We start from the raw sequence: 21,013 nt of genomic DNA, 5'->3' as shown, positions 1-21,013 counted from the left end.
TGGATTTCTGTTTAAATTAAGGGTGTATCGTTAAAAACCCCACTGCGATTTTTTTTTATAGAGAAGTAAGCAAAGATTGTAAATGGACACCATGCAAAGGAGACACTCTCATGTGTTTATAAATATAATAAAATCTACTGCATTAAACTGAATAAACAGAAATTACTGTATTTCTTTATCATTTGAAATATCTGTTCTCCATGTGGAGTCAGATACTGTGTTAAACCTTAGCATTAAGGAGTATTTAGAAGGCTAAATACAACAGTTTGCAAATTTGCCAGACAACCACTGACATTTAAAAGCGACATACTTTTTGCATCACAGCATGAGTGATAGAAGCTGTCTGCAAGAAAGCAGTCTGATGTATTTTGCTATGTACCAAGCTCAGCACTAACTCTTAGTGCTGGTCCATGAAGAATAACGGAAAGTTGGCATTCTTTACGCAGGTATATGTTTATGTCTTACCTTGGAATGCTGACCCCATTGATAATTGTCATAGAAAACTGATTTTGAACACTTAACATCATAAATACTTAGATAACTCACAGCTCATCCACAGCAGGTGAAAAATAAATGTCATAACTTTTCTTAAAAGTGATCTCAGACATTGTTCTGGCGTGTGGCTCGGATCGGTCCATTCAAGTATTTGACATGAACAAAGGTACAGTTGCCTCAGTGCTGCCTGATGCCCACAGCAGAGCCGTCCACTGCATTATACAGAACAAGGTGAGGCCATTTATATGTTCTGACTGTCCAGATGGGTATTTAAAAGTTCCAACTTTTATTTATTATTTTATCTTCATTATATTTGTAAAAGGATGTAAAATCAATAATTTGTTCACCCTTTATTTAAATCTCAAGGATTTATTGAGGGCATGCCCTCATTTACAATGAGAGTACAGTTTAACTTCCATTTCCGGCGCCGTGTCGGGTAGCAGCCTGCTAGAGTTGCTATTGATTATCAAGAGCAGTCTGTTTTATCCCTCCATTTTAGTTCATTTTTAGTTACTCTTGTGCTTATCTTACTCCTAATGTTACTCTGTCAGGCACTGGTTTTTGCTTCTGCTCCTTGAAAACCCTTCTATCTTGGGGCGTTGGTAGCGTAGTGGATAGTGCCAGTGCCCCATGTATAGAGGCAAAGCCTTACTGCAGTGGTAGCAGGCTCGACTCCAGCTTGCAACCCTTTGCTGCATGTCAACCCCCGCTCTCTCTCTCTCACCCCACTTCACTCTGTCCTGTTCATTAAAGGCAAAAAGCCCAAAAAATAATCTTAAAAAAAACCAAACAAACAAACAAAAAAACCCACTTCCATCTTGTATATTTACTTTGCCAAATATTTGATACTCTATTGTACTAAAACTGGGCCCAGTGATTGACCCTGACCAGGGGAACCCCCTGGTTGTCTGGTTGGCACTGGTTGTGAATCGTTAAAATTGTGGTTACTGTAGTTAGTGTTACTGTAATTTGAAGCATTCCCTGGCACAATAATTTCCTTCAGAATAAATAAATTTTTATTGAATTATAGAAAGTAAGTAAAGAAAAAACAAACAAACAACAATAGAGCACAGTTAGAAACATTTACATTCAAGAGCAGAGTAGTTTGTAATTATGGTTTTAAATTGATCTATAGTGTAAGGTTTTATTGTGTTTTGTAAATTGTTAGAAGTGTGTGTGCAGCACAAAAACTAAAAGCAGATTTCTCAAATTCACTGCTTGCACACGGGACTTCAAGCATTAGCTAATCGAACAGGTTGAAAAATGACTATGAGACCAGTTAAATATTTAATTAATAAAGAAGCGATGTATGAAGGTGTGTCGAACGTGTCGAAAATGGGGTCTCTGTGTAGATTCTTCAGAAATAAGAAATTGTTACGTACACTGTAAATTGGAAACCATAGAGGAAGTTTTACTCCTACTGTGACCACTGTGAAAAAATAACCTGTTAAAAGTCAAAATATCAGTGTTATTTGAACAGTTTGCACCTTACATAAGCGATTTCAGTGAGTGTGATTCATTACAACATGTATTCCCCTGTTCCTCGTTCTAATCTTAGATAATCTGCCTTAAACTGGTGACACTGGTAGCCTGAAAACAGCCCTTTTCTTCAAAATGATTTTAAAGACTGAAAGACAGACAGTTTTTGTCAAATCTGCTTTACAGACTTCTACTACTTACAACTTGACTAAAATGATGATAACCTCTAACCTTTGTGAATGGATGAAGGCAAAGACGTCTCATCACTCCACAGGCAGACTGAGTGACATTCAGACCCGATCCACACAGCAAAGAATTTGCTTGGCTTGGCATCACTTGGTAGATCTTCCATCTTACTTTTGAAGGGTCTACTATTTGGCCGATGTTATCATCTTACATAAGACATCTATGTGAGTTGCGCGAGTTACGTAAGGCACAGATCTTCTTTGAGGGAATAAAAGTGTTAGTTTGTGGTGTGAAAGAAGAAGGTCATGGTTAAAAAAAATTGTCATGGTTACCCAAAAGTTTCCATGACAGGCAGACAGGACATGCCATCATCGGTATCATTCATCTTGCTGAGTGCTTGAATGTAAATCCTTGGTGCATCAGGATTAAGACTGCCATAGGAGATGGCAGGAGGAGATTCCATGCTGGATGGCGGCCTTGGAGTAAAGCTGTTCCATGATGCAGTTTGGGTTTATGTGGCCTTACTCCCACATCACTGTCTTGGACCAATGTGGGCCCAATTTGCTGGTGTCTAACAAGTAGACAGCTTGGGCCTGTATCCACATCCATTATAGTGCTATGAAGAATGTAATACTGCATCACTCAAATGAAACTCTAAATATCAGTAATAAATTCATGCATTCACGTCTGGGTTTTTCTGCATATTATTTACATTTCTGTGCAGCTATCCCATTACATTTCACAGTTGACTAAAAGTCCTGGTTTCACTCCATATATAGTCATATATTTGCCAGCTTCATAATGGCAACAAAGCCATTAATTTTGATCATAAAAAATACAGAAATCATACAGATGCTTATATAAGTTTTTTGGAATACAGAGGAGTTTGTATTTGTGTAGGGGAGAGGGCTTCGTACCCAGTGACCCTGGCGTATTGACTTTCTGTGTGTTGACCTGTGCAAAGTTGACACTCAGGCCAGCCTGGATTAGCTGGACACACTGCAGCTAGTGGCATGGATTAAATGCATCAACCCGTTCGACTGCAACACACTCTTAGACACAGCTGACTATACTCCTTCGACCCAGAGGTGCCTGGTCTTTGTCACGCCAGCTATTGTGTGCTATACACTGTGGAAAGCCCACAGTGTGTTGTTTCAGCTTGGCTATTGCGTCAATGTGGGGTCCTCCGTCTGGGTGCCCGAGGGCCTTTGGATGCTGTGGGGTTAATACCTGCGGATCAGAGGGATTGCCCCTGCCTAGAGACTGCACACATAACATCGCTCTTCTCTCCCCTCTTGCTTTCTCGTCCCGAGGCGGACCAAACATCAGGAACTGCAGCATGTGAAGCAGCTTTTCCCACTTCAAATTTCCATCGCCTCTTCTGCAAAATTCACCTGGAACTCATCAGAGCAGAGGAGTTCTCGGAAAATGGAACTGGAAATGCCCTCTCAGACTCCTGTTCTCACACTCTTAATGGAAATCTAAACAAAAAACACCCCCACCGCTGCTCTCGCTTTCCCTTTCACACACACACACACACACACACACACACACACACGCTCCACTATGTATCATCTTATAACTTAGTGTGAAAGTCATATATGGAACGTATGTATAGACGAGCAATGGAAACTATATATTTATAGCTGAATCATATCTCAGCATGGTGTATTTAAGATGGAAAGTGACACACCAAGACAGATTTACAATAATTTGCTTCCATACTACTTTTCTTTCCAACCCCAATGTGATTGTCTTTAATGTCACTTTGTACTTTTAGGCAGTGAAAATGTTACCAGGAATAATAATATGAAAAGTTGGCTGTTTGACAATAGAGGATTTGCAGCAACAAACTTTTCCAGGACTGGACAATAAGAGAAGCTGATTTACAACCTGTTTCAGTCAAGCATGTGCTGACTAGTCATTTTTGGGGTTTTTTGTGTATAATTCACAGGGCTCCATGTTCAGCACACAAACACCAGACTCATACAACCTCTTCCTCACCAGTGCAGTCACGGATGGTGTGAAGATTTGGGATCTTCGTACACTGAGGTTGGTTTTGATGTAGTCTAGTTTGTTGGATTTGTAATGAGTTCACTGTTAATGTGAAAATCAGGCAAGAAAAGAGCAATTAAATAGCTGTGTCTGTGTTTTCATTTTTACAAAATACTCCTCTACTGCTTCAGTTTCTTCTGACTTTTTAGAAGGAAAATTATGTTCATTACAGTAGTTTATGGCAACTTAATCAAAATAAAAATTGATACCTAATATATTTTCTCTTTTCAAGACACTGGGACACTTGGTTAATAGTGCTATCCGAAACGACTGGCATAATAGTGTTTTGCCATGAATGCAACCTCTGTAACGGGTTAGCATCAACGTGTTTGTGTAATATCTGTATTCTTTTCTGTTTCTGACAGAGACACGAACCTATTACATTTACTGTGATGTCTAAATTTGAAGCCATAGCTTCAACTTTAACTTTTATAAAAATAACTCTGAACTGCTGAATTGTAACTATATCCACAGAGCAGTACCCGAGACAACCAATAGTGCTTGTACACAGGGTTTTTTTTTTTTTTTTTTTTGAAAGGGAAAACCTCTTAAAAGTAGGCCATAGACTGCTTTTCCGCTGCCAGTAGACCAGAGCCATGTAGGGTTCTCTGCAACAGAAAGGTATGCCTCTCTGTTTTTTTTTTGTTTTTTTTCTGGTGTGTCACATTTGATGTCATGGATGTGATGGACAACAGGTTAGTAATGAGTAGAAAGCAGTATGGAGGTTATGGTAGATACTATCTGTTACTTATTCAAACTCTGTGCTGACTAATTTTGAATTATGTTCAGGCACTGTTTGGATTGAGATGGATGGTATGTTGTGGTGGTGTGTCATTGTATGGCACCAGAAAAGGTGCTAAAATTAGCGGGTCCATCCAGATGTCATGTTTTGATCACTGCTGATCAGAGCCGATTGGAGCTGGATCTGATAAATACCCGCGACTACTGCAGAGTCAATTGTGCCAGGAGTGAATGTGGATTGTAACCTTTTTAAATACAAAAGCCAGCTGTTAGTGGGTGTTAGTGGGTTTTTTTCCAGTTGGAAAGGGGCTTTAGTGCCTCTAATGGCATTTGCAAGAATCTACAGGAACGAAAACAACCAATCAGAGCTGTGGAGTCTCTAATGCTGCTGTCAGTCATGTCAATCACTTCCTGTCAACTGTGGTCAAACAACAAAGCGCTGATTAAAATGAATTAAGATTCTATAGCTGTTTTTCCTACTTATCACTTTCAGAAGCATATTTTAGTACACTGTTTAGCTGTAAAATGAGAAAGTTTGCTCCCTCTGTCTTCAACATAGTGTCCAGGTCACAAAAGTTTCATTTTACAGACAAGAAATACGCAATGCTTTAACAGAGTCTTGAGTCATATTTGATCAGTACTGCCTAGTTTGACAGTTTGACCACAGTTCAGGAGCAGTGATTGACAGATCACTCTCTCAGGTGCTTTTGTTGGATGTAGTGACAGTTACGGCCAGTGTGACAAAAAGTTGTTTTCATTGAAGATAACAACTGTAGCCTTAATGAAACGGTTACATAATGAGTACCCCTTTCTCTTTTTTGTGCTTTGAAATCTGAAGCTCTATTTTGGAGTCACACTGGCTGAAGGATTGCTTCATCAAATCTGTTGAAATAACCCCAGAGCAATAAATGTTCAAGCACATTCAAGAAAACCAATATTGCTTTCCTTCTGTCTTCTTTTCCCCGGAGTGCAAAATTACCTTAAATTCCAATTACATCAATTTTTTTTTTAACACTAAGATTCCTCAGTAGATGATTGAATCTGCAATTGTTCAATATCCAAAGTACGTAGCTGAGAATATTTTTCTTTGGCCCTCAGTAGCAGATCCATATAAGGTGGATAATTCAAATAGGCTCTTGGATATCAACATGTTCTTTCTGGCCCGGTGCAAGGCATTTTTGAATATTTCATTCTTTCATGTCTGAGACTGCTCCCATGTTTAACTCCTCATCCCAGGCTCAATCAAATCCTTATTGTTATCTGATAAATATTTGTGCCTGGTTTCCAGGTCAACTTCTGGTTCTTGGAGCTGTCGTCAGGCATCTCTCAGCAGAAGCAGTTCATTTGAGGTGAAACATACACATGTATGAAAACAATAACGGAGAGGCATTTTATCAATTTGTGGGCCCTTTTTAATTTGATTTCCGTCTTTGATAAACTGTATGCGTCTGTTTCTGTAGCTAGCCTTAACCACAAGAAAAATTACAGCTCTCCTAAAAATAATTAGTTACTTTAAATTACTTTTATGTGAGGCTTATAGCTAATGGAAATAGAAAAGTCACTTCAAGGTTTTATGTTCATCAGAATCTCTTCATGATATATCAAGGCAAATAAAAATTCTTGGAACAATTTGTCTCATGAATAAGGCTAACAGAAGGTGCTCATGTGACTGCTCCTCATGATAAATAGATTATTTTATTTGGTATAACTTTTTCTTTTGAATGGAACATCCCAGGCGGAAATGTTAGTCTGTATTATTCATAGAGCTAACAGTAAACAAAGAAGAGATGAGGTGAGGGAAGGGGAAAGGTTTCATTTCAAGAGATCCAGCGACTTTGGTGTTCATCAAACAGAAATGGATTCAAATGAAAGATAAGAAGTTTATCTTTCTGACTATACCTAAGCATGCTTATTTGACATTTCTAGAGATCCCTAAATCACTAGCTAAAACTGGTTTAGATGTCAGTGCCTATTATTTTAAGTGTAGTGGTGTTTTTCATGGACAAATGTCGGCAATGATGCACAAATTGCGAATTCAAGGGCACGGTTTAAGAAACCATGCATGTGGATTATGAATCCAAGGGCACAGTTCACAAATCCGTTCACACAGATTCACACCTCAAGGTTTTTTGTCCACCATGTAACCTCAGAGGGGCTTCGTGGAAATCTGTTAACAGCAAAATCTCTCAACTAGCAGAGGAGTTACCATAGAAACAAATGTTGCCATTATATATTTTTTTAGATGTCAGTTTTTGATGCTTTGAATATCACAAAGAAAATTTCACTTTCCTGATTTTATGCGACTGGTGGCAGAAGTTTCAGGAGATAATATCTCTAAACGTCAGCATGTGAGACCAAAACTATCTGAATAGCGAGATATCCTTAGATCTCCCTAATGAACTTCCAGGAAATACTTAGATATATAAAGATAACATTGTTTATCCGTGAGCTTTTGTATTGAATGTAATCCAACCAAGAGCAAAGTTAATTGAAATGTAACCTAATTCCTTTTCATCAGTTAAAGTAAATAGCAATGTTGCTGGCAGGCAGAGAGTAACATCAAATGAGACCAGACATTCCCTCACAAAACCTTAAAGATTAAACAAACAATCATGTTTAATTTGACGACCCCAAATTAGTCGGGTCATTGCCATTTTATCAAGAGAAATGAAACAAATTGTTTTGCAGTCATTAACAAAGTTATTTTATGACTTTATCATACCTGTCTATAAACACTGTTGATGAATGACTGTCTGGTTTAAAGCTTAAGGTCTGTTTGTTTTTTACTCGTGATGACTAAACTGTGTATGGCCATGGCCAGTTTTATTGAACTGCGTTCTATTAGACACAACTCTATTGACAGAAACTGCAAGTAGGGAATAAATTGGGGTTAATACTGTTGTCCGTCTTCAATCAAACTAGAGAACTTCCAGAAAAACCACAATGGGAAACGTACGTTTCACTCAGTGGAAACTTCTGAAACTTAATCTTCATTTTATTTTGCTCTGTCACATGAGAATCCCCAGCACTTCTTGCTCCTTCCTTCCTTTTCAGACAGAAGCACAAACATGCACGATACCCATGTGTATCCATTAAAGACTGAATAAGGGTAATGATTTCTGAAAGTTTGCAAGACTTTAAGAGTTTTAAAATCAATATAAGCCACTGGATTGATTAGTTTTTTTTAAAGCCTGCACTCACCCCTTGTGTTTCCAAATGATGTGTTTAAGGGTGCAAAACTCCATTTGAGGGGTCTACACTGCAGTATTTAACATAGTTTAAAATCAGCCCCACTCAGATAGCGATTCTAAAGATAGAAAGAACAGATGTGTCTTTTTAGTCCAGTGATGTATTCTCCTTAAATCTGCTGGAATCATCTGATGAATTAATGCTGTGACTAAATGGATCAATAATCCATTTATATTAAAAATATCAAATAGTACAAGAAAAAGCTTTCGCCTGATTTGCACTGACACACTGAAACTGGGTAAAATATGTTGGCTGCAAATACAGTGCTATGATTATCCTGCTGATTACCTTGATGACTGACACTGAATACCCAGGTGGATTCAGTAACCGTATAGGCTCCCACTTAAGAAGATCGGACCCTCCAGTGCAGTCTGTGTTAGTCATCAGGCAAATGCCGGATAGTCATCACTCACACAACACAGAAAATGTGTGTGTGTGTGTTTGGGGGGGGGGGGGGGGGTTCAGCCAAGCATCTCCGCTCCTTCAGTCAAAACATTAAATCCACATTCTGACCTAGAAAACCAGATGAGGTTTTTTTTAACTTGTTAATCTGCTTCTTATCAGTGTGATTTTGTCAGCTCTGCTGAGGACCTGGAAGTCCACATGTACTGATGGGGATCTAGAAACTAGATACTTCTCATCCATTTTACTCTACAATGAAATAACCAGAGATTTTTACTGTTTTTATCCTGAGTAGCTCTCACACAGGAGGTAACGTAACACTATTAGGTATATTTTTATTCTTCAGTTCAAACTAAGCTGGACAGATTTAAAAGTATTTACAAGTTTGAATTGTTTCAAACATTAAAACCCTTTTTCTTTTCAGTTTTTAGTATCTTTTTGCAAAGGGCTTAAAGGGACAGTTCACTCTAAAATTGAAAATATATAGTTTTCCTCTTACCTGTAGTGCTATTTATAAATCTTGACTGTTTTGATGTGAGTGGCCGAGTGTTGAAAATATCGGCCGTAGAAGATGTCTGCCTTCTCTCCAAAATGATGTGATTAGACGGCACTCAGCAGGTATTCTTCAACCGATATCTCCAACACTCTGCAACGCACACCAAAACAATCTAGATTGCTTAATGGCGCTAAAGGTAAGAGGAAAAATATCAAGTTTTGATTTTGTGGTGAACTGTCCCTTTAACACTAGTCAGTCATCTCCACAGCCAAGGCTATGGTTTGTCATGCATCCAGACCCGGGTGGCCCTTTTTGCAGCATTGTCAAGTTACTCTAGGATTTTGGCTGAAACAACTCAGTCTCATGAGGTGTTTAGTTGCAGCCAAGCAAGACTTTGTGACTTAGTCTTCTGTGGGCTGTATGGGCAGATAGTGTAGTCAGCTGACAGTGGCAATATACTGGAAAAAATGAGAGGAACACCTTACAAAATACAGTGAATACAACATCACATTTGCCACTGAGTTGAATCAGCACCTCTTTGACACAGTCTTAACAAAAATCAACATTAGACGCTTCATAAAGTTTGTTTTTATTGCCTGCTTTTATTGAACTTGCTCACTGTACTGGGTATATCCAGTGTCTTTATGATCACCAGTGAATATGACCTACTTTTAGTCCAGCTTAATGACATTAGCATGTGAATGTCAAAGACATGCTCTCACCATATCCTGTCAGAGGCCTGCCAACATGCCAGCCCATATAGAGACCCTGGCTCAGTTAGCTGTTAGTGGCATTGTAAAGACATTACATGCTGTTGCAAACCATAAGAAACAGCACAGGAGTTGCACGAGGGGGCCATTCGTCATCTGCTACCTTCTCTTGCCTGTGTTTTGCTTGAGTCATGCTCAATTCCTCGTGCTCGGCTAGTTGATATGTTTGTCTGTAGGGTGGCATTCTGCTCCTTAGTTATTCCTGCCAGAGTTCAGTAAACTAATAGACTTTGCATTTGCAACATAACATCACAACAAATTGAAAAAAGAAATGTCTGCACTCATGTGGAATGCTGTTCATATCCATATTTCACTTGTCAAGCATTGTTTTTAGATTATAATACTGTTTTTATTAACAATGCCAGTTCTATCTCACAGTTTTTCTTGACAAAGTGGATTAAATGATGTTATTTTATACGAAGTAAACAAATTATGTGCTTTTAATATGACTGTTGCAATGAGATAAGATAGAAATTCTGCATATTGATTTAATCCCGCAAAAAATTTGATTGTATTGTAACATCACCAGACAAATACTCAGTCTTTACATCAGGTTAATTTGAGTTAGTTTATGGCTTTGTTCACATTACAAGCAAATGTGGCTCAAATCGCTCATGTGACAAAGATCTGATTTTGTCAGAATAGTGTGGTCACAGAAATCCAGTTATTTTCCAATCAAACCTCAGCCACTTTCATGTGGTCCCAAAACCAATACATATCTGATCATTGGCTATGAGACCACTGTGAGAACCATTAATAATTGAGCTAGCTTGTAATTGAGCTAGTGGACTGAAAGCTCATTTGTATGACAGCCCATTATCTCTAAAAACAAATGCCCATTTTTCCAAAGGGCCATTTCTCCAACAATGTGCTACACACTCTCAAAGACAGAAGCCCGTGGCTAATTATGACACAGAATGACATCATCGGACCTTCCTGCTATGGCAGTCATTCAGAAGATGAAGCTTGCACTGTTATATAATTCCTTTTTTCTCCAAGTTCCTGTGTCACAAATTTGACATTTTAATTGTTGTTCCAAAGTTCCTGTTTGTGACAGCACTGGTTGCATCTGAGGCTTTAAGGGCAGAGATTTGATCACACTGATGTCTGATATAAGTCACTTCAAACATGAATGTAAACAGTCTAGGCAGAAAGATCAGATCTGGGGGGAAATAATCCAAATTGAGCATTAAGCCCTTTAATGTCAACACAGCCTTTGAACCTCATTTATTTCTCACCACTGTGTGCATCTCCTCCTCAGGTGTGTACGGCGTTATGAGAACCACATAAATCGCTGCCATCCGTGCTCTTCAGCCATCTCACCCTGCGGACGCTTCATTGCCTCAGGCTCTGAGGATAACTGTGTAAGCTACAATACTCTCTATGTACTATATATACTGTATCTCTTTTTTCTATCTCTATCACTATCTCTTTAATCTTTGATAATATTTTGAGCATAATTCGACAGGATTACTATAATAATAGGTAATTTTTTCATTTCTGTAAAACTTAATGGGGTGATAAAGCAGTTAAGGGGTCTGCCCATCAAAGCCACCTAAAAACGCTTTGGTTTTGTTGATTTCAGAGCAGTAATGCAGGTATTAACGTTAAAGTATTCTGACTTACAACAATAAGTTATTTATATATGCTGCATATCATTTATATCTAACTTTTCGTTGTAAAGGGGAAGAGCACCAGGAAATAAGCAGCATATCTTTATCAGTTTCACCTCCATTTAAGGTTAGGAGTGTTTGTGCTTGACTCAGAGATTCTTATTTGGACTCAGGCCTTTTTCCATAGAAGTCAAATTCAACATTCATGTAGAGGCATCACTGTTTAATTGCTTTTCCAGACTGCGCCTTATACTTGCTTTCAAAAACGTTTTCAGAAGACTGCCCCCCTTTTCCTTATCCATCTCTCTTTTCTCCTGGTGTATGTGCTTGTTGAAAGCAGTGGAATAATATATGCATGCCGCTGGTTATTATTAATTATGGGGACTCAGCACGGCACGGACATTTGAGAGCATCTCTGTCGAGATCGGACATTTCCAACGCTTCTTGGAAATTGGGAGAGTGTATGGTAGTGAGCTGCAGCGTATTTATTTGTAGCTGCCCTGAGACTTCCATAAGCCAGACACATTTGTACTTGTCTTAATATATCAAAAAGCAATCATGGAAAAAAAGAGCCTGAATACTTTAAAAAGACTCCCTAGATCATATTACACATTTTCCAAAAAAACAGGAGGCCAAAAACAATCTGTGGAATATGATTTCAGTGTGGTCAATATTAACCTGTTGTATGTTCAGTTGAAATATGTGTTATTTTTACACGTTTTGACTTTCCCTCTTATCATCTGACATGAGATTGATTATTCAGAGGATAACAGTGCTCGTTTTTAAATTGTTAATCAAGATGTATGCTCAGCATTTAGAGTCAGTTTTCAAACCCCAGACGTTTTTGCTCCTGCTCTCCGCTTCAGTTACAGTTGATATAAACTGATACATCTGCAGATCTGCGTGATATTTAACCATTCCTGAAAAAACCTCTTTCTTCCAAGTATCTAATGCCCTGTTAGGCACCACACACGTCATGTGCCTTAGACAGGAGACACTCTACCCCTGGACCGTTTGACAGAGCTTATTTGAAGCGTTTTTCAGGGAAACATAATTCAGAACAGCTGCAGGAATCTGATGAGTCGTCGTCTGGTAACAAACATCTCCACATCTGTTTTATCTGTGCTCATGGCACTGAAGCAAACGAATGAGCCTTAAAACTCACTGATTGTACTTAAAAAAAAAAAGACTGTGCTAACAAGCTAACACATTAAGTATCTAGTGAAAGAGTTTTGTTTTAAGTGTTGATTTAAAGATCTTTCGATTACCAGTATGCAAATGTCGTTTTGTGCACCCAAGACCGAGTGTGAAATCCACACCCACAAGTTAAGGCATGATAAGTGATGCTTTTATTACCTCAAAGCAGAAAATAACTATTAAATCCCCAAGTCGTCATTTGGATTGTTAATCTGTCTCAATGGCAACTTAATCTTGTAGTGCTTAGTATTTGAGTTACTGAGTGTGTTTGATGTCTTAGTTTTTAACTTGTACAATCTGTTTAATAGTTTTTAGCATTTTTTTTCCATTTAACGAGCAACTTGATATGAGCTGTAACGTTTTGCTGTCCAGTTTAACTTCTGGCCCAGATGGAGGGATGAAGTGTCCTTCAGAGTGTATCATTGCATTGTGGCATGGTTACAGGTGCAACAGAGCAGACTTCTGACTGCACCAATCAGTGATTCTAGGTGCTGGATACAACCTGAGACTTTAGACAACATGCAGCAAAGGGCCACGGGCTGAAATCAAACCCACGGCTCCTGCAGCAAGGACACTGCCTTTGTACATGGGGCACCTGCTCTCTCCACTGAGCTACTGAGCGCCCCAAAAATGGAGAAAATTCTTGATGAAATGAAGTGATAAGCGACCATGTTAAACAGCAGCAAAATTATATCAAAGCATTGTTTACAAACTCTCACACAACTCATGCAATATAATCCAAGTCTCTTTTGTCTAGTCGTATGCTCAGTACTTCCCAAACAGACAGCCCTTTCGGACAGGGAACTGCACGGAAAGTGCTCTACGCCCTCATTAAGGCCAGACTCTATTGACAAAAACAGTAATTTAACGTTACTGAACAAGGGAGCTGCTGGTTTACCACTGCTTCAATTAGTTTGTTTGTGTTATTGTGTGACTTTGGTGTTTTAAAGGGTTTGTTAAGATTCACCAAAGTCACACATGCAAGATGCAAGAAAATCAAAGTTCTCTTCACATATTTAACATAACATGGGGTGAGTGCTTCATATACAAATGGTAATTTGGGGGTTGAAGTATTCTTTTATCAAAATATCTCAATCAATCAGTTTAGAAAGAATATTTGATGTCAACTTCCAATACTTCACAGTTATTAATTTTCTGTTACACATATTTTATTTATCATACTTGTCAGCATCACTAGTTGGATCAACCAAACTAATTTTATGTAAGTTCTACATCAGTGCATCACTACATGGTTACAGTTCATGCTGGCTTATGTTCATGTAGTCCATCTCATTCATTTCAGGCCTATGTGTATGATATCCGTAGCAGCAAGTACCTCCACAAACTTCAAAAACACTCGGACACTGTACTGAGTGTGACTTTCAACCCTGCCACACCAGAGGTAAGAACCTATTTTAACATTTTGTCATTGTACTTCTATTATTTCCCTTCTCTTGTTACTCGTCTACCATGCATTCAATGCCCCAACTCCTAAAACTAAAAGACCCCATCATCTTAGGTAAAGTCATATTTCTCTACAATCCAGTAAGCTGTTGACCAGAGTAAATATTTTGTACAAATTCAGTAAATCTCTTACTTTCACTTTCACTTGCACTTAGTGACATCAGGTATCAGACAGCTGAAGGAAAACCAAAGGCTGTTTTTACTTTTGAGATGTTGACCTATGTTAACTCTGCATAAACACCCAAGGGAACACGCATACAGGCAACAGTGTTAATGTGTGTTTACCCTACACTCCTCTCCTCACTGTGTATGCACATCAGTTCAATTTTTATCTTGAGCATCTTGAACTGGGGTGAAAGACAACTGTCTAAAAGCAAAGATAAGAGGTCAGAGTGAAAAGCATTGTCAGCCAGAGGTCACGTCAACTCCTGTCCAAGACTTGCTCCATTTCTCAAGTCTTATTCTAGGAGTTTTTGCGAAGATGTGTATTTTATGTAAGCTATATTTGGAAATGTTGTAAAATACCCATTTACAAAATGAATATAGGTATTTAGGATACAGCAAATACTGAAAGCACTTTGTGATAACAAGTAGAATACTGATGTATTGTTATGTGTGATGTGATTAAAATGGCATTGCATGGTTTGAACGTCATACATAGATAATTTTGACTAATATTTCATAGAGTCAGTTCGTTGCACAGGTCTGCACCATCTCTATTTGCTCTGCACTCCAAGTGTTCGTAATGAAGGAATGGTATCCTCAGGCTGAGGTCACATAGCAGGGCTTACTGAGCCCATCCCAAAGTTCAGGGAGGGTGAATTTGTACGTCAGTAACGAGTAGCCAGAAAAGAATTCAATATAATGACTGAGCTTGAAATAATGAGAAGCTTAACTTTTTGTAGCTGTGATATGGGAAGGTGATTTGTATGTAATTATGTGTGCGTTTTTCAGGGTGTGTTACCCTTGTTTCTTTGACTATAAGTGCTGCACAGAATACTAAAATTGCTCACAAAACACCCTGAGATGTCAGTGTATATAAACCCGAACTAAAAATGCTGCTGGCATCTACAAACACCACTGAGACAACAAACGTTTTTTCTAAATGTTAGCCTCCTGGACCAGTACCATTTTCATTTAAACAAATATCCCCCAAATCGCTCTGTGGGTTTAACCAGTGGTGGCCAGTTTATAGTCCAATCAGATAATGACTACCGCTCTATCGTGCCATAACCCTGTGGGATCTAGTGACTCGCTTTGTGCACTGTGCTGATCCATGTCTTTGACCGGCAGCCTGCAGGGTTGTTCCAGCCTCTGATTGGCTGCACAGTTTAACAGTCAACAAAAGATGTATACAAGGCTGTGTGGGTTCACTCCAGGAACTGCTTTCCAGTCCTGTTGACTGATTACACAGGTTCTAACTGGATCCATTGTAGTTTATTGGTATGCTATTTTTGTTGCACTTTATTGAAAGGGACAACATTTTAGTGATGGTACTGTGTGAGCACCAAATGTGGAAATATTTTAACGCTTCAGTTTCTGATCTCTTTATTTCAGGTTGTATCCAGTTGTATCTAAAGCTGTTTTCTTTGCATTACCTACTGTCAGTCTAAGGGACATTTCATAGTTTCTGCATCTGCATATCTGTGGGGGTCCGCTTTGGTTCACGTGACACAAGTGTCATCGTCCACTTATGTCCGCATGGACCCCTTCATGGATGTCCACGTTCAGCCCATTTTTTGAATCGCCTGGACCGTACACTCACCTGATGTTGTGAGTAGGAGGGCGGTAAGTTTACCCGCCAGCCCTCCCGTGTGCTACTGGCAGCTAAAGCACACCCTGACTATGTATGGAACCAAGTGCACGTGCATGTCTACATTCACGTGACCGCAGCTGTCCACGGACGTTTATGTCCTTGTGTATGTTTTGGATGTGAAAGTTTGTCCAAGTTGTAAACTGTTAGATATTCATAGAAATTCAGGGACTGTAGGAGTCTCGCCAAAGAATCCATAAAGTAAAGCTTAATTCAAAAGAAAGACATTCGTCTATCTTGAATTGCCATTACAGGAAAATAAGAAATCAAAGTTTACAGCTCTACTTTATACCAGCATCCTCTCACAATCTCCAGAGCATTTCTTGCAGTGCAACATTCCCATTGGAAATGTTTTATTGTCCACTTAATGATTTTCCTTTGGAACTGTTCAAAGCAAGTGGATTTGCAAACTAAGCCTTTTAAAATATAATATCACAACCTCTGCTGGACGTCTCATGAGACTTCTCGCTGACTGTCTTTTGGATTTGAGGCACATGTTTTAAATCTGCGCGTCCATCTGTGTAACTCCATTCAGTTAAACTTTGCAGCACAATGATACATTCAGATTTCCAGGTTTGAAAGTGGAAAGTTTGATCCACGGCCATTCACTGGCTGAATCACAGTAATCTGCAGAGTTTGAAGACACACTTCATCAGTCAGAGCATGCTCGCTCCCCATCAGTACTTTTGCACATTATGTTTTGTTTGATAGGACATGCAGTCAAAGCAGAAAGGTTGGCACTACTGACTGACCGTTTATTGTTTGTCCACCACAGGTACCAGGTGATAGCTGAAGATAGTGCTCCATCAAACTGAGATTTATATGATAAATTAGGACACAAATGGGAACACCTATTATAGTTCCAGTATAATACCATGACAAATTATTTCCACATGGAAATCTATTCATATTTATTTAAAAAAATGCTCAGATTTCAAAACCTTTTCCCTTTAGTGCAGTAGCTTTTCTCTTCAGAATATCATGTGTCAGTGAGATCTTTTTCACGTGGTCATCCCCCCATCGACTGTCTGTTTCTGTTCTGTTTAAAATAGCATCTCATACTATGTGAACCTGCCGAGATCTGACCAGATTGAAGTCGTAAAATTCACAAACGTATGAAAAAACTGGAGGGCTCCAGAGGGTCTGCAGCTAAAGAAAGAGCTGTGAGAAGTCTTCCTGAAAATCAAAGCATGCTAAAAGTTACATGTTCCTAAGAAAGGATTTATGTTGTGTTGACATATAATGACTGAGTGAGAGCCATTGGATTAAACTTTTGGACCTTATGCTTTCAATTTACTTTTAGTATTTATTCAGGATTCGTGTTTGATTTGTTCCTTTCGTTGTCCTTCTTAGGAAAAATAGTTGCACATGAAAATAACTTGCCTAGTCACACCAATCAGTAACCAGCAATGCTGTCATTTACTGAATTAACTGTCTGCTCCAGTGTTAGGCAATTTTCTGAATGCAGTTAGCACACAGCTGCACAGTCATGTGCCGCCACCACTGCATAGCTACTTTTTTGTCTGTCCCCCCGAAGGGAAAAGGCTGTTCTCGATCAGTGACTGAAAACACTCACATTCACTGTGGCCTATTTTTCTCAGGACCTCTTAGAAGGAGGAAGACCTCTGAAAATCTCAGCACATTGAGATAAAACTGCATGAAATTTAAAAGAGGATTTTGCATTTTTGATGCAGAAGCGCCCTGATTGGTGAATTGTCACGCAGCTGCCTGTCAGCAGTCGCCTCGCCGTTCAAACCTGACACGCATTTCTCTGCACCAGTCAGCAAGCAATTCTGCTCTCTGCTCTTTTAAATCACATGTAGAGCTCTGTCTCTGTCTGCTTGTGTGTGTGAGAGGGAGAGTGAGTGTGTGGTGCTGCTCATCCCCTGCTCTGTGTTTAGACACAAATGACAAATATGTGGAAGCATATGCATATTCTATCATTTATCAAAGTCAGATCATTTATATCATATCTAATATTATATTGTTTAAAATAGATTAGCAGTGTGTTTTCTTGCCAGATTTGCTTGTACGTTGCGGAAAAAATATACCAGACGCCGAAACTATTGCTACAGATCGTGAGCCGGCCAGGCCGCTCGGCGCTCTGTCTAATCACACCCCCAGTGTAAACAGCCCAATCGGTTAACATGGGCACCAAAAGCAAAAGGGCAGCACGAAGAATTGGTGTGCTTCGCGACGCTTCAGCATCTAGTGTGAACCCAGCGTTATACAGCTCTCAGATGAAGCACACTGATGGCTCATTGATAGATGAAGAGTTGCAGAAAGCTCTTCTTCACATTAGCTGAAAAGTGTTTCTATCGTATTCCTCAGACAGTTGATCATCTGCTGATATACTGAGTGCCTGGCTCGGCTTTGTGAGGCTGTTTCTAGTTACACTTGATCCGGTTGATCTAATGTCTAACTGGAATGGATGCATATCAATCTTTTTTTGTTCAGTTTCTGGCCAAAAAGAGACGTGTAAATAAAAAATGATCTGAAGTTCAAGAAGCCCTGGGAAATGGCTGGTTATTCTTACGGTGAAGTGAGACCCCAGCCAAGAGACATCATAATAGTGACATCGCTGCATTTCCTTAGCCTGCGCTTTCTCCTCACCAAGACATAAAAAAAATTCCAGAAAAAGTGTCCCCAACCTGTGCTCACCTTTCTTTTTAGCCGCAGTTGAGGGCCAGATGTTCTCCATATTTACTGCTTTAAGAAACCTCCAATGCAAGGCACAGACAGATAATGCAATGCATATTTTCCACTCATTTTTCACTCATGTTTTCCACCCTAATACTTAAAAGACCATCATGCAGGCAGATCTACCTCCAGGGTTCATTCCCTCAGGTTTATTCCCCTACTTTAGTCTGTTATGAAAGATCCCAACTTTTACTGTCACTTCACTTTGTTGTCTTGTAAAATCTTGTGGGATTTCACATGGCATACCTCTGTAAAGTTTTGTAAGCTCCCCTGTGTTGGACCTACATGTGCTATCATAAAAGCAGACCTACAAATTTTACTTGCCAAGTCTTTTCACTGTTGTAACAGGAGTGATTTTGTCTCTGCTGGTTCAACACATGAAGGTGTCCTCTTTTTTATTTATTTTCACATTAGACTTGTGGGGGCTAAACTAAGCTTTGTCCTCTTTGAGTCGCACCTAAAAACAAGGCAGTGGTCCTCCTGTATCTGAAGCTACATCCTCCAGTGATTCAAAAGCTTTAGGATCATAAGTAAAGGCAAAGAAAAATGCTGTAGCCAGAGGTGAATCAACAGTAACTTCAGAGAAACAGGTTACTGGGTCAGACTAGAGAAACAGACTTCATGGGGCTGTGCTCTATTTGGGTTACTCAGATGTCTGTACTGTATCATCCCAGGTTGCAGATAGCTCCAATTACATTGTTCCACATCAGCAGTGGAAACATCTTTATAGTATTTCCCATAGGTAAGCTTATTAGTGAAGTGGGTTTCTTTTAAGGGGCAGTGAGTGTCCTCTCTTATTCCTTAGTTTATTTTCAGTGGACTGTTTGGAATGCTGACAAAACTAGTCTGACATATTTTTGGTTTAGGTTTGATTTTCTTTTGTCATTCATGACTGCTCTCGTCACAGCCGTCACTTTGACCAATAGGAACACAGAGTGATTTGCTGCGGTGGACAACTGTACACCAAGAACACCCCAACCTTTTTGATATTTCCTTAATGGATATTGCCATGACACAGTAAAAAAGTAAAAATTATGGTGTGAAACAGCAGAGACACTTTAGCAACCCAGTGAGTGTTGCCATTAGCATAAGGCTAGAAAAGAATGTTATTTATTCATATTGGAGGATATAAAGTATTAAAATTTTAAAAACTACATTATAAACGGGACATTATTTATTATTCCCTCTGTATTTTTATATTTTTACTTGTTATCCACTCCCGTTTGCCTTGATAAAGTTACTGCGTAGTGCTGTCATTTCAAACTCAACACTTCCTGTATCTGTTTCGAATTAAAAGCCCCTTATAATTTCGGTTGAGAGAATCCCTTCATTTCCTAAATAGGCTTTTATTGTGAATTTGCAGGCACTTGTGGAGGATTCAGTGACTTGCTTAGTTTGCATGTGGTACTTCAAATGTAGCTACTGCCATCTGGTAGTGCTTGTTACGTAGACTCACAAGTCAGTCTTTAGACGCTTTGCTTAACTAAAGACTGATGACTTTCCCCCTGATTTTATGTTTAGATGGGCGGATACAATTTCAGAGTTTAAAAAAAACTTTCTTCATTGCAGAACCAATAGTAAATCCGCAGGGCGGTCCTTCGGTGGCTCGCTGAACTCTTGTGCTCGTAAACATAGTCCGACTAGAAACACGTGCAGCGGTACAAAATGGCTCAAGTTGCTGTAAGTCTTTCATTTCCATAGTCTTGTGGACTGAGCACACGTTTGATAAAACGGAGTTGAATCGCTCGGCATCCATTTTCAAGCTCTCTGTGTGTTTGTTGCCTCGCGGACGAGAAAAGGGGGAGCGCACATTTCCGGGAGGGCATGTCCTTTCAAAAATGCAAGAGGCCTTGCTTTGTTGCTGGCCGTTTTCGCCGGTGTGTTAAACACACTTTGGAAAGGAGTGTCCCCAGACTATCAGAAGACGGAGATCTCTGATTGTCTGGTGGTGAGACTATTGTTACGCAACTACAGTAACACCGTACAAACTGCCCATTGGTCCGACAGCCCATTGTTCCGACATCCCATTGTTCCGACCATATTAAACCCATTGTTCCGAAGTCCGTTCCGAAATCATTATGATGTCCTGTGGTTAAGGTCTGGTTAGGTTTAGGCACAAAAACCACTTGGTTAGGGTCAGGAAAAGATTATGGTGTGGGTTAAAATGAAAAAGAAAGTGACAAACACATAAGCTGTGAGCCTGCTTCGCCTCAAGCCTTTCCCAGCTGACCCAGAGCCGGTCGCGGCACACCATCAAGGTAGAAATATGCCCGCCAGGAGCTGTTCAGCACCGCGGACCGTCGGACTAATGGGATGTCGGACCAATGGACTGTCGGACCAATGACATGGACCC

The 21,013-nt window shown here is 39.5% G+C and overlaps 1 protein-coding gene across 1 annotated transcript in view; it reads left to right on the top strand.

Moving 5' to 3' along the window:
• The window catches only part of wdr27 (WD repeat domain 27), a 49,669-nt gene that overhangs the window by 20,182 nt on the left and 8,474 nt on the right, over positions 1-21,013 (top strand). The window contains exons 20-23 of the mRNA XM_049600445.1: positions 605-726; positions 4,115-4,212; positions 11,135-11,237; positions 13,987-14,085. Of these exons, the coding sequence (XP_049456402.1) occupies positions 605-726; positions 4,115-4,212; positions 11,135-11,237; positions 13,987-14,085 (422 nt within the window). The remainder of the gene's footprint in view (positions 1-604; positions 727-4,114; positions 4,213-11,134; positions 11,238-13,986; positions 14,086-21,013) is intronic.

This window comes from Epinephelus fuscoguttatus, linkage group LG16 (assembly GCF_011397635.1).
Source record: "Epinephelus fuscoguttatus linkage group LG16, E.fuscoguttatus.final_Chr_v1".
NCBI classification, from domain to species: domain Eukaryota; kingdom Metazoa; phylum Chordata; class Actinopteri; order Perciformes; family Serranidae; genus Epinephelus; species Epinephelus fuscoguttatus.
The sequence above is the reverse complement of the archived record's forward strand: the minus strand, read 5'-3'. Positions and strand labels throughout refer to the sequence as shown.